This window comes from Eulemur rufifrons, chromosome 15, assembly GCF_041146395.1.
Source record: "Eulemur rufifrons isolate Redbay chromosome 15, OSU_ERuf_1, whole genome shotgun sequence".
Taxonomy (NCBI): Eukaryota; Metazoa; Chordata; class Mammalia; order Primates; family Lemuridae; genus Eulemur; species Eulemur rufifrons.
In genome coordinates, this window is record NC_090997.1 from 69,825,797 (window position 1) to 69,841,840 (window position 16,044).

The window sequence follows — 16,044 nt, forward strand, 5'->3', positions numbered from 1 at the left end:
GAATAGACTTTAAGATCAAAGATACAAATTCTAAGGGTTGATGTATGCAGATCAGCATCTTCTAAAAGTGAGTCAGAATTTTGAAATAGCAGGAAGCGTAAGGCTCTTTATTTTGGTCTGAGTTCTCTCAAAGGCAGAGAAGGCTTGTATGCTGCTACTTTATTAAGGGGTACAATCCCAGGGAGGAGGAGCGAGGAAGGGAAGGAAGGAAACACACTTCAAGGGTACAGAGTATGCACTGAGAACTTTGTGAGGCATGGCCATCGTCAGAGAGCCTGTAAAAATGACTGCTTCTCAGCACAACCTGTGTAGGGGAGGAAGAAGAAAGAATTTATGTTTGCTAGACTTTCTTATTGGTCAAGCACAGTAATTCCTCTGCACTTTCCAGTTGCTCAGGAGTGGGCACCAAGCAGGTCCCTGCAAGGTCTGACTCTCAACATCAATTGTGAATCCCCACGGAAGAAAGCATGAAGTACACAGTGTGGGCATAAGCCACAGGGCTACTGGGTTGTGCCCACATAATGTTTGTTGTAGCTTATGCAAAGCTGGCCATGGCAGCCACCATTGGAACTGGAGTAAGTTGCCAGAGACCCTGGAGATAGGTGAGACCAAAAGGATTTGAAGGGGAGCATAATATCCACCAATCATAATATCCTTATATTACATGACGAAACCTAAGCCCAAAGTGGGAGATTCCCAAGATCATGGGGCTTAATTAGTGGAATTCCTGGAGCCAGGGGCTTCCAGCTCTCTATTCAGTGCCTTTTCACTCTTCAATGCTACTTTTCTAGGCATGAATCGTACAGCATCTGTGAGCATTTGTGACCCCTCCTCTCACACTAGAATTTCAAATATCTCCTATGCTTAGTACCTCATAGATCCAGTAAAACGTTATGTCTAAGAGGGCTTCCTACCAGCAGTGTATGAGTGTTCCTGTCTCTCCACATCCACGCCAACATGTGTTGTTTTGGGTTTTTTTGATAAAGGCCATTCTCACTGGGGTTAAGTGATATCTCATTGTGGTTTTGATTTGCATTTCTCTGATGATTAGGGATGTTGAGCATTTTTTCATTGTTTGTTAGCCATTCTTATATCTTCTTTTGAGAAGTTTCTATTCATGTCATTTGCCCACTTTTTGATAGGGTTGTTTGATTTTTTCTTGCTGATTTTCCTGAGTTCTAAATAGATTCTTGTTATCAGTCCTTTATCTGATGTGTAGTATGCAAATATTTTTTCCTGTAGATGGTCTGTTTATTCTCGTGACTGTTTCTTTGGCTGTGCAGAAGCTTTTTAATTTAATCATGTCCCATTCATTAATTTTTGTTGCTGCTGTGATTGATTACCTTGGGGGTCTTCTTCATAAATTCTTTACCTAGGCCAATGTCTGTAAGAGTCTTTCCTACATTTTCTTCTAGAATTCTGATTGTATCACGCCTAAGGTTTAAGTCTGTTATCCACCGTGATTTGATTTTTGTGAGAGGTGAAAGCTGTGGGTCCTGTTTCAGTCTTCTACAAGTGGCTAACCAATTCTCCCAGCACCATTTATTGAATAGGGATTCTTGTCCCCAGAGTATATTCTTTCCCGCTTTGTCAAAAATTAGGTGACTATATGAGGATGGTTCTATATTTGGATTTTCTGTTGTGTTCCACTGGTCTGTGTCCCTGTACTTGTGCCAGTACCAGGCTGTTTTAAGAACCACAGCCTTGTAGTATAGTTTGAGGTCTGGCAAATTAATACCTCCCATTTTGTTTTTGTTGCTTAAAATTGCTTTTGCTATACGGGGTCTTCTCTGGTTCCATACAAAGTGTATAATTATTTTCTCTACGTCTGTGAAGAATGATGTTGGTAATTTAATAGGGAAGGGGGGGTGGGGAAGGGAGGGATATATACCTACATGATGGGTGCAATGCGCACTATCTGGGGATCAGACACGCCTGGAGCTCTGACTTAGGGGGAAAGGTGGTACATGGGCAACGTATGTAACCTGCAATTCTGTATCCCCCATAACAATAAGATGAAATAAAAAAAATATATTGCAAATAAGAGGGCTTCCTTGTGACTTACTTGATTTCCCCTACCTAATGAGAAAAACAAAACAAAACAGATACTGTGAAGCCAAAGAATAGATTTAATTCCATGAATGCAGAAGCTAAGGCAAAGAAATCCCAATTAATGTTAAACCTCTGGAGGTGTGTATTTGCTTCTTGCCTACTAATCTTCTTACATAGAAGTCTAATTAATGCTTGAATGTGATAAAACCCTTTCAGTGAAGAGCTTATGGAAGTCAATGGCCTAACTTCTGCAAACAAGAATCTTGTCAAAGAAAAGAGTAGCACATGTTTCTCCTATGTTCAAGTGGTATTGATCTTAGTTCAGAAGGTATACGTAATTGTTCTTTATGCATGCATATCTGAATTTATATGCTGACTCAGATTTGACATGAGTTGACTGAGAATAGTTATCAGAATGAAGATGTCTCCACAGAAAGGTTGATGTGCTCTAATTCAAGATGATAACATAATTGTTTCACTTTCATGCCAAGGAATTACAAAGCAGTATGATTATGTAACACTATGCTGAAATTTTTCATACCTTTTAAAAGAATGTGTTCTTATAACTAAGGGGAAAAAAACAGGATTAAATTTATGCTTTATTTTAAATCTTATTATTTTGAATATCTGATTTGTAACACAAGTTTATTCTCAAAATTCTGAAGTCTGTTTCTTTAACAGAACAAAATGCTAGTGGTAATAGTTATGTCAGTCTTTATGAATACAAACTCTATTATAACAGGTATTCAACTTCCAGTAGCACTATTTTTCCTAAGACTCATGCATTTTTCATTGTCTAGTCATTCTGAATTTAAAGTGGGTAGGATGTCCCTTTAAATGCATAAACAAAGAAGATGAAAATGTGTATAATAGTCTCCTCTCCATTTCTGCTACTAAAATTATAGGAACTATGTATCTTATGTTAGAATGCATCTGGTGTGCTATTCCATACACTACATGAATAACCTACAGCTTGTTGTGCAAAATTCTACCCGGCGCCATATTTAGCATCGTTTTTGCAAGATAGCACCTTACTAGGCTTGTTCAGAAATGTATCAGAAAGCAGCTTATTAATCTCAGTGTCTAACTGACAGATGGAATACAGTAAAAACAACTTTGTTTTTGTCTTTCAGAGCTAGTAGTTTTTCAAGATAAGATAAGCAACCATCTTTCAAATCTTCCAAGACTTTACCCTTTTCATTTACAGACATTTGTTCACTCATAAATGTGTTCATTTATTTCGTGTTTGCTGAGCATCTGTTTTTTTTCTGTCCAGCAACCCTCATGACACTAAGAACACAGAAATGAATAAAATCCATTCCTTTCTGTTCAAGGGCTCATGAGCTACACAGTTTGGTGAGTGCAGGTAGAGAGGGACCTACAGATGAGGACACGTAACTCAACCTTGGGAGCAGGCAGCTGCTAGGGGGAGGCTCTCTGAAGAAGATGGTGCCTTATGTCCATGAGGAGTTAGGTGAAGGGACCACAGATCTACTGTAATGATTACCTAAGAAAAAAAATATTTAGGAAGGCTAGGGTGATAGTAAATGAACTACAGAGATCCTAAAGCAGAGAGAGACAGAGTAGGGAGAATGTTTGTAACATATCACCAAATGGATTTGTCCTGTGCTAATAGAAGGTAAAAAAGAATTTGCTGGGAGCAAGATAGCAGGGCAGGGGGGATAGTTAGCAGAGTGTCAACATTTAGGTATTTACCTTTACTTCTATTTTTATTTACTTATTTTGTTTTGGTGACTCTAGTAACTAGCTCAGATGTGTAGGCTGCAATAGCTATTAATACAATATCTAGCTCCTTGAAGTAGGGAAAGGACTCATAAACTAATCTGATAAAAGGTTCCTTCCATTCCTTCCCATTTTACATGTCATGTTCATTAGCGTGACCAATAAAACCATAATTTGTATTCTCTATCAAATCACATCAGCAGCCGCTGAATGATATGGCCACTAATTAAAAGCAGAAATTGAATATAGCAGATTTGCTGTTTTGTTTGACTGAAGAAACAAGAATAGGCTTGTGTTGACCTCTTGTTGAAAGACACACATTTCATATATCTTGATGGGAGAGTTTTCATCAGAGGGTCAGTCTGGCTGACTTTTTTTTTTTTTTTTTTTTTTTTTTTTTTGTCCTTACCTTTTCCAGAACACTTCTGGAAACCAGTCATTTAGTTTTCCAGCTTTATGCTCTGTGCACTCTAGGAGGGCAAAGAGTATTTTGGGGGGGGGGGAGGAAATAAAATGGTAGTATAGCATAGTAATTAAAAAGTTGAGATCTGGAATCATATAACATAGTTTCCATCTGAACTCTTCCCATTGTTAGCTCTGTGACCTTGGGCTGGTTGCTTAACCATTCTAAGCATCAGTTTACTTATCTATAAAGTGGAACAATAATAATAATATCTGCCCTATAAGATTATTGTGGGGATTAAATAAGACAGTATGTATAAATTTAAGCCCAGGGCTTGGCACATAGTGAGAAATATTAAATATGAATTATTATTGTTATTTTACCTTAACTAGATCCATTTTGTACTAAGTTATTTGGGAATCTAGCTCCAAAATCTTGGTTTAGGAGCTCCCCAATGGCAAGGACTGTATCTTATTCGTCTTTGCATGTCTAGTATGTGGCATATTGAAGGCTATTTTGTAATATATTGGCACATATACATAAGAAAGTCTAAAATTTTATTCTCCTGTATGAGTAATCTGCCATTTATTTTGACTTGATTTTGTTCAGAAAAGGCACAGGATATTGCCAGGATTTCAAACATTGTGGCCGTAATTTAAAGATCTGTGGGAATCCATATCATAGCAATGGTTTCCAACCTTCTTGTCCCATGGAGACACAGTCCATACACAGCATTCTCCAGGGGAAATACTCAGCTTCAGGAGCAACTCTCTGATTTATTAGCTGTAACTCTACCCATATTTCTTCTACTTAAGAATATAAGTTATTATATAAATAATCAAGACTCAATGATAGGACAATCATAAATCTACTCTACATTAACTTTTAAATCATTTTAATCATTATTTTATCTATCATTGTTATTGTTTCACATGGTGACTAGATCAAACTTCTTCAAAGAGTTCCTTGAATTCTTCAAAATCAATACCTTTTATTTCTCACCACTTTCTATCCATGTAGTCACCACTAACTATCCCTTCCATGAAACTCTGTTCCCTTGGTTTCCATGACACCAATGTTGCTCCGGTACTCTCCACTCAACCCAAACTGGTCTTCCAAAGGCTGGCAGTGACTACAAATCATCTCTTGTTGGTTCTCATTCTCTCCAGCCCCTAGGCAACAATAGCATTACACAGTTCCCTGTATGACTATCTCTATTACCTTCATTTCCTTGACACCAAGAATTCTCTTGGTCTTCCTCTAAGCCCTCTAACCACTTCTGACTCCAGTGATGTGATTCTTCTCCCTTTCTTAACCCCAACTTTGGGATTCCCCAAGGATTTTTTTCCCAAGATCTCTTATTTTCTCTCCTACTCTCCCTTCCTTGGTGATATTATCCATTTCGAGTACCTTGGCCATCACTTTCATGAGTATAACTTCTGCATATTCATCTCCTGGTTGACCTCCCTGTCCAACTCTGACCTCATGTTAGTAATGCTACTGGGTCACGTGAAAGTTCATCTGGCATCTCAAATTCAATATACCTAAAACACGTATTGTCTTTACACTAAAACCAACTCCTCATCATGATTTTTGTCATAATACTTCTCTTAGGCAGCCTTAAAAACCTTTGAGTTAATTCTGGTACTTCTTTTTACATCTACCTTTCTTTTTTTTAAAATCACCTTTTCATTCCAATAAACTGTTCAGTGCTGCCTGGCCCACCTCTGCACTGCCTTTGAATCCTGCCATTTCCTGTCTTCTCTGAATGGGATTGCCCTGCTATAGATGCAGTGAACACACTGTACGAGCACCAGAGTCTGCAGAGCCAAACGAGGTGTAAAAGCAGAAATTATAATACAATAAGATATAAGTAATAAAGGAGATGCATCCCAGCGGGGAGAAGACAGGGAACACTTCTCAAAGGGATGACATATGAGCCAAATCTGGAAAGATGAAAAGGAGTCAGACTGGCAAAGGCACAATGGACATTCTGGAAACAATAACATGTGCAGGGGGATGCAGGCAATGAAGACCATGAATCATTGTTGAAGTGTAAGTGGCTGTGCAAATCTGAAGCTCTGGCTTCATGGAGGGATAATGTAGGGGAAACGGAAGTTCCAGCTCCACAGGTAGTAGGAGTAGAGGGAGAGCATTTAGGACATTACTTCAGTTATCTGTTTCTGTGTAATAAGCCACTTACAACTGCATAACCTAAAACAACATCATTTATATTTCTCACAGTTCTCTAATTGGGCAACAGTCTCTGGGGATGGTTCATCTCTGTTCCACGTGGCATAGACTGACATGACTTGACTGGGGCAGGAGGATCCAAAACCCTCACTCACGTGTCAGGCACTTCAGCTGAGGCAGTGATGGCTGGATCTCCCTTTCTCTTTCCACGTGGTCTCTCAATATTCAGTAGTCTACCTCAGATTTCTTTACATAGAAGCTGTATTGTATGAGGGCAGAAAATGGAAGCTGTGGAGCTTCTTAAGGCTTAGGCCCAAAAGTCACATGGTATCCCTTCCCCCACATTCTGTTGATCACAGCAGGTTACAAGACCAACTTGGCATCCAGAAAAGGAGAAATAAACCCCGCCTCCCTTTGGGAGGAGCTGCAAGAATGTGAAGAGGGTGTTGACAGCTATCTTTGAAGACTGTCTACCACAGGCCTTATAGATCACTGCCTTCCAGAGGGAACTATGGTAGGATTTTAAGCAGCAGACTGACATTTTAAACATACATGTTTTAAAATATGTCTTTGTCTCCTTTATAGAGATTGAATGCAGGGGTCAAGGGCCAGTCCCTGGAAATAGGTTAACCTCAGGAAAGTGTTCTCCATGGACCCATGTGCCTTGCCATAGTTTTTCCTCCTAGGGAAGCAGATGGAATAAACAAAATATGACTGATACTTTTCGTTTTTAAGGCAAAGTACCACCAAAGTACTGCCCAGGACTCTGTGCTCCTTCCAGAAAAATGGATTCACATCTGTTATGGGCAAGAAAATATATAACACTGCAAATCCTTTGCCTAAAGCTTTTTTTGTTTAGAAATACTACTGCTATTACTAAGTAGGGAAATGTAGTTAATGATGTATTGCATGTTTCAAAATAGCTAGATGAGAAGATTTTGAATATTCTCACTACAAAAAAATGATAAATGTTTGAGATGATGGTTATGGCAATTATCTTGATTTAGTCATTATACAAGGTGCACAGGTATTGAAACATTACACTGTATCCCATAAATATTAATAGGTATAATTATTATGTATCAATTAAAAATAAAATAAAACTAAAACAAAAAGAGAAAAACTACTGCTTTCTTATTTTGTATTGCTGTTTTTATAAACAAACCAGAAAAGACAAGTGAAACTTTCAGGGACGGCAGAAATATTCTTTGTATTTCCAGGGGCTTTTCCTATGTCAGAGCATGCATGCAGATGTGACCATAAAGCTTGTGTGGGCATTTTACTTGTATGCAAAATGAGCACCTTGACCCTTGTCACTAGTCCCCACTACAGAGGTCTATAGGAACAGTGTCTATGAAAAAGCAAGAAAAAATATTTGCATAATTTAACAAGTTTTATTACACCACCCTAGTACTGATTCTCCCTCATGAATAATGGTTTTAATGTATAGGCAATTGTAACTTGAGCAGAAGAGAGCAGAGACCTAACGCTTGTTAAAGCTTCCTAGAGCAAACCGGGATCCTAAGTCTGGGAATGGACAGGGATGGTCCTTCTGGATCTTTGTGTACCTCTCACCCCCTAAGTGTTTCTGGATCCAGGATTTAAATCTATAAAGAAAAGAGTCTCTTTACTGGCATAAGAACCTGAAGATTAGGCTAGAATGGGCCCCTCCAGGTCAGTGTTCATGTACTCTTTCAGCATCACTGAATATTTAGTTAATACTATGGTGGGCGTCAAGATGATGTTCATTTCCTCCATGGGCGCCAGAGTGCAGTGGCTAGAAGCCAGGTTCCTTTGGAGAGATTTGGTCTCAAATTCCAATTTTGCCACTTCCTAGTTATGTGACTGTCCGCAAATTCCTTAACGGCTCTAAGCTTTGGTTTGCTCCTCCGTAAAACGTCAGTGATAATTGCACTTTCCTCATAGGATTTCTGTGAGGAATTAAAAGAAACAATATTTATTGCATTTAACCCAATGCATGTTACCAGTGCTCAATAAATTTTATCTGCCATTATTTTAGTGGACTTCCTGCTGATCTTAGCTGTGTTTCTCTTTATTTCTCAGGGAGATGTTAATCTCTGTGGCTCTGGGCCAGGTGTTATCCCTCCTTATTTGTGGAATTGGCTTGACTAGCAAATACCTGTCGGAAGACTTCCATGCCAACACGCCAGTCTTCCAGAGTTTCCTCAATTACATTCTTCTCTTCTTGGTCTACACTACCACATTGGCCGTCAGACAAGGTAAGCTCACAAAACTACCAGGAATATAGATTTTACAAATACCTAGAAGAATGATGAGCCACGATCAGATAACTTTTTGTCACTTACAGCATCAATAAGGCAATTCAAAACCCCAGCTCTCACTTTTCTATTTTGCAGTAATAACAGCAAACAAAACGAATGAGTAAATCACAAAGAAGCATAAATTGCATGAATTCAGTGGGACATGGGAAATGCATATATAGGCAGAAATGTACAATTGCTCACTATTTGAATTCCTGTTAACACTCCTTTTACCTCTCAATGGAGCTAAAGAGAGTGTTTCCCTGGAACTTGGAACATGCCTGACGCAAATGTCCTAAACAACGCTAGCCCTGAGAAATCCAAGGGAATTGCAGACAAATATATGTTCTTTGGGAAAGTGACACAAAAAAGATAAAAATAGTAAGCATAAATAATTCTAGTTATAACGCAGGGGAAAAGAAAAAAAGAAAACTACCACAAATGGTCACACAAGGTGTTAAATTATTTTAAACTTAAAATAATTAAAGCAATAAAACAAGTCCTCCAAAAGTCAATGCAAGAAAAACATTTTTAAGGTGCAGTTGCAATTGAAAATCCTCAGGGCATATCCTTGGAGGGTATGCTTCAGCGTCTCATGATTATGCCATTGAATCTGCTGTGCTATGGCTTTAATGTCCCCTCCAAAACTCATATTGAAATTTAATTGCCACGTGACAGTGTTAAGAGGTGATTAGGCCATGAGGGCTCCACCCTCATGAATGGATTAATGCCATTACCATGGGACTAGTTTCCAGATAAAAGTGAGGTTGGTCTTCTCTTGTCCTCCCTTGCAATCTCCCACATACACTTGTGCCTTTCTGCTCTCTACCATGGGATGATGTGGGCCCCTGGACTTTGCACTTCCAGCCTCCAGAACTGTAAGAAATAAATCTCTGTTCTTGATCAGTTACCTAGTCTCAGGTAGTCTGTTCCAGCAGCACAAAATGGACTATGACATGGTGCAAACACTTTTATCTATGGCCCAGAAATAGGCAACAATGTTCCCCCAAATAGTAGCTGTCAACTGTAAAATATGCATTGAAAAATGATCATGAATAGGTTTGAAGACAATTATATACATTACTGATAAATAAGGATGTATGTAAAGCTATATACACCAATCTTAATAGTCACATATTTTTGAAACTTTTATAAGGACTGTTTATCAGTATTTAATTTTTCCATTTCTTCATTGGATTGATGTCCAGAATAATACTGCATAATTATAATTATTTGGTCAGTATTAGGTTTATCTTGGCTATAAGGAATAAAAATGAACAAGTTGAGACTGAATTCCAATTTAATTTTGGGTTTGTTTTAAGTATTATGGAAGCTAATTTCATTTACTTCTCAAAAATTGGTGCTATCGGTGTTTGCTTTTTTAAAATGTAGTATCAGGAGACATAATCACTTTAAGAATAAAATATCAGACTACAAAAGTTATAGACACTGAATCTCAGACGTATTTCTTCAGTGTGATTTGGGAGCTAATAATTTTGAATGATGTAAATGTGTTATCACCCCACCATTGGTGCCTTCAGAAGTGAGGAAAAGGGGGAGAAATATAATTAGAACTTCACTTACGAGAGACTGTTAACATGAGGAATATGTAACTTGGCCATATCAAAAAGAGTGAGCCAAACAGTTGGACTTAGAAATCGCTGATGGAAGCTTGAATTAATATTAAAACAATACAATTCTTTAGCCCAGTTCAAGGAGTATAATTAAGAATAATAAGATTAAATTAACAACAATTTTTAGAGCACTCTAATGTTACCAAAAAATCACATAAAAGTGGTGAATTTATCTTCTCTGGTGATTTTTAGAACCAGTCTACTCTGTAAGATGATGAATTATAACTAGTCTTTGGGTTCTTGTCCATCTTACTTTCCAGGAGTCCAGAGGTTTAATAAAAACTTGCATCAGAAAAGAAAAATAACCCCTTCTAAAAAGCAGAGAGAATAATTTCAACAATACCAATAATTTCAATAATACCAATATGAAAATAGGTAGAAACCAGAAAACTAACTCTCATAAAAGGCCCAGAGTTAATAATAACAATACCATCTAATGAGCCTTTACAATGTGTGTCAGCCACCGTGTATGTGAATTAGCCCTTTTATTTCATCAATCCAAGGAAATAGGTATTTTTACCCAAAATTTTATAAATAAGAAAACCAAGGCTCTGGCAGCCCCAGGAACATGCTCAAGGATATAGATTAGGAAGTGGTAGAGGCCCATCCTAGGCCAGGGCTCGGAGGTTCAGGGGAAGCAGGAGAAGGGATGGGAGACCCTTTTGCACAAAAGGAGAGGTTTTTTTCCCCTTGAATTTCAAAACCTTGAATAAGAAACCAGCCCTGGGTGTAAGGCCTCGTGAGACACAACAATGCAGTCGGGAGGTCATCACAGCCAATTTAGAGAGGAGGTGGACACGAAAGAGGGACAAATGCAAAGAGGCCAGGGACTAGGAGCAGCAAGGAATTTGGAGTCTCTGTGGAAAGAAAGGGCTGAAGAGGGCTAAGGAAATTCTGACTGTTGATCCCACTCAATGATGAAGAGAACCAATTTCAAAAATGCTCTCCCTAGAGAATTTTACCATTGTCTCAGATTATTGCTAACTTTGCTGGCATGCCTTCATTTGGGTGTTTACTCAGAATGTTTATTTGTTTTAAACTTCATTTTTAGAAGTCTTAATATGCTGGCATTAAGCTAACATCTGGAAATCAACATAGTAATTACATTAATTTTGTATAGGCTGATTCAAAACTATGTTTTGGAGACATAATAATCTTTCTGTTCAGGCACCTCAAGATCTGGGAGGAAATGAACAACAAAGAGAAGAGGATGGAAAGTCTCGTGTGTGCAAGGGAGGGTCTCCCACAGTCACAATTTCTCTCTCTCTCCCCCTCCCTCTTTCCCGGTGCTCCCTGAGGGCAGCAGGTTAGGTCTGAGCAAGGTGCTGGTCTTCCTACTCCCCCCAGAACAGACAGCAGACAGCACCTTCCCTGCTGTGCCCTCGTATTAATTTGATGCCACCTTGGGCCAAATAACAGCGTGAGGTTAGAATCAGGAATATACCTTTAAACAAATCTTTCTTTATAATTTTAATCATACAACTTTTAAAAATGTATGATTTTTCACATTTGAGTACAAGGGGATAAATGCAAGAAGCACTTCAAGAACATCAAGGGTGAGGTTATTATGAAAACCTTGCCAAAATTTGACTTCAAAATTAAACCGAAGTCTCCCTATCAAATTTTCATTGGACCAGTGATCAAAGACTCTGAAGCAGCAGGTTCCAGTATAAGTTCCTCTATGAACTGGAGTTTTGAACTTGCGCTTGATTATTAATTGATTCCTATAAAAATTAGAAAAAGAAATTTGTATCCTGCTGAACAAATTTTAAGTCTAGCCCTCTTCATGGTTGGACCTAGGTTTTCTTCCAAATGCATCTGAAATTTTAAAAAATGCCTACTGTTTATAACAAAGAGCTTCAGAGATAGGACTTTGTGGAAAGAAATGTACTTCAAAAAAGTAGTTCCATTGACATTGTATCAAGTTTAGAATTTAGGTAAAATTTAGGTAGCTGTTATCTTCAATAGCTTAATTGTAACCACTTTGGGAAGTTATTCAGGAAATTAAAATGTACCCATTGAAGTAACACCTGAAATCCAAACAATTCATGCTATATGTACAAAGTATAGGGCTTCAGGAATATGACTAAGAAAATAGTAAAGCTTCCAAAAGCTTATGGATTTGTCTAGAAAATTCTCAAAAGAAAACTCTTCCTCATGTCTACTCTTCTCTTAAAATTCAGTGTAATTCTAGCTGCAATCTAATTTAAGACCAAACAGTTCTTGCTTTTGTGATATTAAAGAAAGAAATGTGATAAGCTTTTAAAAACAAAGGTGAAAATAGGATACATTTCTTATTACAAAAACATATATCATCAAACTTTTTGCCCATCAGCTTTTCTTACCAATTATGACAAAAATCTTGCTGCTTGCCAGAACTACCATTAGCAGTTCTTAAATAATAGATATCCATGGTTCCTCTTTTGGCAATTTCTAACTTCTGAGTGTATATAAACCATGAAATTTTAATTTTTAGTTTTTTTTTAATAGATTTAAGGGGTACACATGCAGTTTTGTTACATGGATATAGTATATAGTGATGAAGTCTGGGCTCTTACTATAACCACTACTTGAAAGGTTTACATTGTACCCATTGAGTAATTTTTCATCCCTCACTTTCCTTCCACCCTCTCACCTTTCCACATCTCCAGTGTCTATTATTCCTCACTCTTTGTCTATGTGTACACATTACTTAGCTCCCACTTATAAGTGAGAACATGAAGTATTTGACTTTCTGTTTCTGAGTTATTTCACTTAATACAATGACCTCTAGTCCCATCCATTTGGCTGCAAAAGACATGATTTCATTCTTTTTTATGGCTGAGTGATATACATACATATCCCATGGAAGATAGAAAGAGGGATAGATAGATATAGATACCACATTTTCTTTACCCAATCCTCCACTAATGAACACTCAAGTTAATTCTGTATCTTTGCTGTTGTGAATAGTGCTATAGGAAAAACATATGAGTGCAAGTATCTTTTTTGATATAATGATTTCTTTTCCTTTGGGTAGATACCCAGTAGTGGGATTGCTAGATCAAATGACAGTTCTATTTTTAGTTCTTTGAAAAATTCCCAGACTGTTTTCCATAGAGGTTGTACTAATTCACATTCCCACTAACACTGTATAAGTGGCCCCTTTTCTCCACATCCTTGCCAACATTTGTTACCTTTTGACTTTTTAATAAAAGTCATTCTGACTGGTGTGAGGTGGTGTCTCACTGCAGTTTTAATTTGTATTTCTCTGATGATTTTTCATGTGCTTTTTGGCAATTTGTATGTCTTCTTTTGAAAAATATCTGTTCATGACCTTTGCCTACTTTTTAGTAGGGTTATTTGGTTTTTTGCTGTTGTTGTTGAGTTGTTTGAGTTTCCTGTAGATTCTGGATATAAGTCATTTGTCAGATGCATAGTTCGCAAATATTTTCTCCTTTTCTCCCATTCTGTAGGTTGTCTATTCACTGTGTTGATTATTTCTTTTGCTCTGCAGAGCTTTTCAGTTTAACTAAGTCCCATTTGTCTATTTTTGGTTTTGTTGATTCGCTTTTGAGGTCTTAGGCATGAATTCTTTGCCTAGGGCCTAGGCCCTAGGCAAATGTCCAGAAGAGTTTTCCCTAGGTTTTCTTCTAGACTTTTTATAGTTTTATAGTTTTAGGTCTTATAGTTAAGTCTTTTTTTTTTTTTATGCTCTTTTTTTTTTATTTTTTTATTTTTTTTTTTCAATTTAATTTTACAGAATCAAAGAGTCTAACAGTATATCTTGTTAGATACAGTATGTCCTCATAATGTATACATTATTTCTTGTACAATGATATGAAATAATATGGGAAATATTCATGATAAATTATTAAGTGAACAGTGCAAGTTAAAAACAATAGTTTCATATTTTTTTCCCCACCCCCCCTTTCCCGAGTCAGCACCTTCAAGTGTTACCCCTCCCCAAACGGTGCGCAATGCACTCATTGTGTAGGCATACCCCCATCCCCTCCCCCACCCCCCACCTCAGTCTGATGTCCAATTGGTGTCGTTCCCAGATTTGTATTTAGGTGATGATCAGGGAAACCAATTTTCTGATGAGTACATGTGATGCTTGTTTTTCCATTCTTGGGATACTTCACTTAATATAATGGGTTCCAACTCTCTCCAGGAGAACCATAGAGATGTCGTATCTTCATCATTCCTTATAGCTGAGTAATATTCCATGGTATACATATACCACAGTTTACTAATCCAATCATGTATTGATGGGCATTTGGGTTGTTTCCACATCTTTGCTATTGTGAATTGTGCTGCTATAAACATTTGGGTACATGTGCCTTTGTTACAGAATGACCTTTTTTCCTTTGGGTATATGCCCAGTAATGGGATTGCTGGGTCAAATGGCAGGTCTACTTGAATCTGTTTAAGATACCTCCATAATGCTTTCCACAGGGGTTGCACTAGTTTGCAGTCCCACCAGCAATGTATGAGTGTTCCTGTCTCTCCACACCCACGCCAACATGTGTTGTTTTGGGTTTTTTTGATAAAGGCCATTCTCACTGGGGTTAAGTGATATCTCATTGTGGTTTTGATTTGCATTTCCCTGATGATTAGAGATGTTGAACACTTTTTCATATGTTTGTTAGCCATTTTTATATGTTCTTTTGAAAAATTTCTATTCATGTCCTTTGCCCACTTTTTAATAGGGTTGCTTGATTTTTTCTTGCTGATTTTCCTGAGTTCTAAATAAATTCTAGTTATCAGTCCTTTATCTGATGTGCAGTATGCAAAAATTTTTTCCCATTCTGTAGGTGGTCTGTTTATTCTCTGGACTGTTTCTTTGGCTGTGCAGAAGCTTTTTAATTTAATCATGTCCCATTCATTTATTTTTGTTGCTGCTGTGATTGCCTTGGGGGTCTTCTTCATAAATTCTTTGCCTAGGCCAATGTCTGTAAGAGTCTTTCCTACATTTTCTTCTAGAATTCTGATTGTATCACGCCTAAGGTTTAAGTCTGTTATCCACCGTGATTTGATTTTTGTGAGAGGTGAAAGCTGTGGGTCCTGTTTCAGTCTTCTACAAGTGGCTAACCAATTCTCCCAGCACCATTTGTTGAATAGGGATTCTTGTCCCCAGAGTATATTCTTTCCCGCTTTGTCAAAAATTAGGTGACTATATGAGGATGGTTCTATATTTGGATTTTCTGTTGTGTTCCACTGGTCTGTGTCCCTGCACTTGTGCCAATACCAGGCTGTTTTAAGAACCACGGCCTTGTAGTATAGTTTGAGGTCTGGCAAATTAATACCTCCCATTTTGTTTTTGTTGCTTAAAATTGCTTTTGCTATACGGGGTCTTCTTTGATTCCATACAAAGTGTATAATTATTTTCTCTATGTCTGTAAAGAATGATGTTGGTAATTTAATAGGGATTGCATTGAATCTGTAGATCACTTTGGGTAGTATAGACATTTTAACAATGTTGATTCTTCCGATCCACGAGCATGGTATATTTTTCCATCTATTTGCAAGTTCTGCTATTTCTTTTCTCGGTGTTTCATAGTTTTCCTTATAGAGGTCCTTTACCTCTTTAGTTAGATATATACCTAGATATTTTATTTTCTTTGTTGCTATTTTGAAGGGTATTGAGTCTTTAATTTGGTTTTCCGATTGACTGTTATTGGCATATATAAATGCTTCTGATTTGTGTATATTAATTTTGTAGCCTGAGACTTTGCTGTATTCGTTAATCAATTCC

At 37.5% G+C, this 16,044-nt stretch overlaps 1 protein-coding gene across 1 annotated transcript in view; it reads left to right on the forward strand.

Annotated features, from left to right (window-relative positions):
- SLC35F1 (solute carrier family 35 member F1) overlaps nt 1–16,044 on the forward strand; it is a 385,838-nt gene that overhangs the window by 213,452 nt on the left and 156,342 nt on the right. Inside the window, exon 2 of the mRNA XM_069488474.1 lies at nt 8,456–8,631. Within this exon, the coding sequence (XP_069344575.1) occupies nt 8,456–8,631 (176 nt within the window). The remainder of the gene's footprint in view (nt 1–8,455; nt 8,632–16,044) is intronic.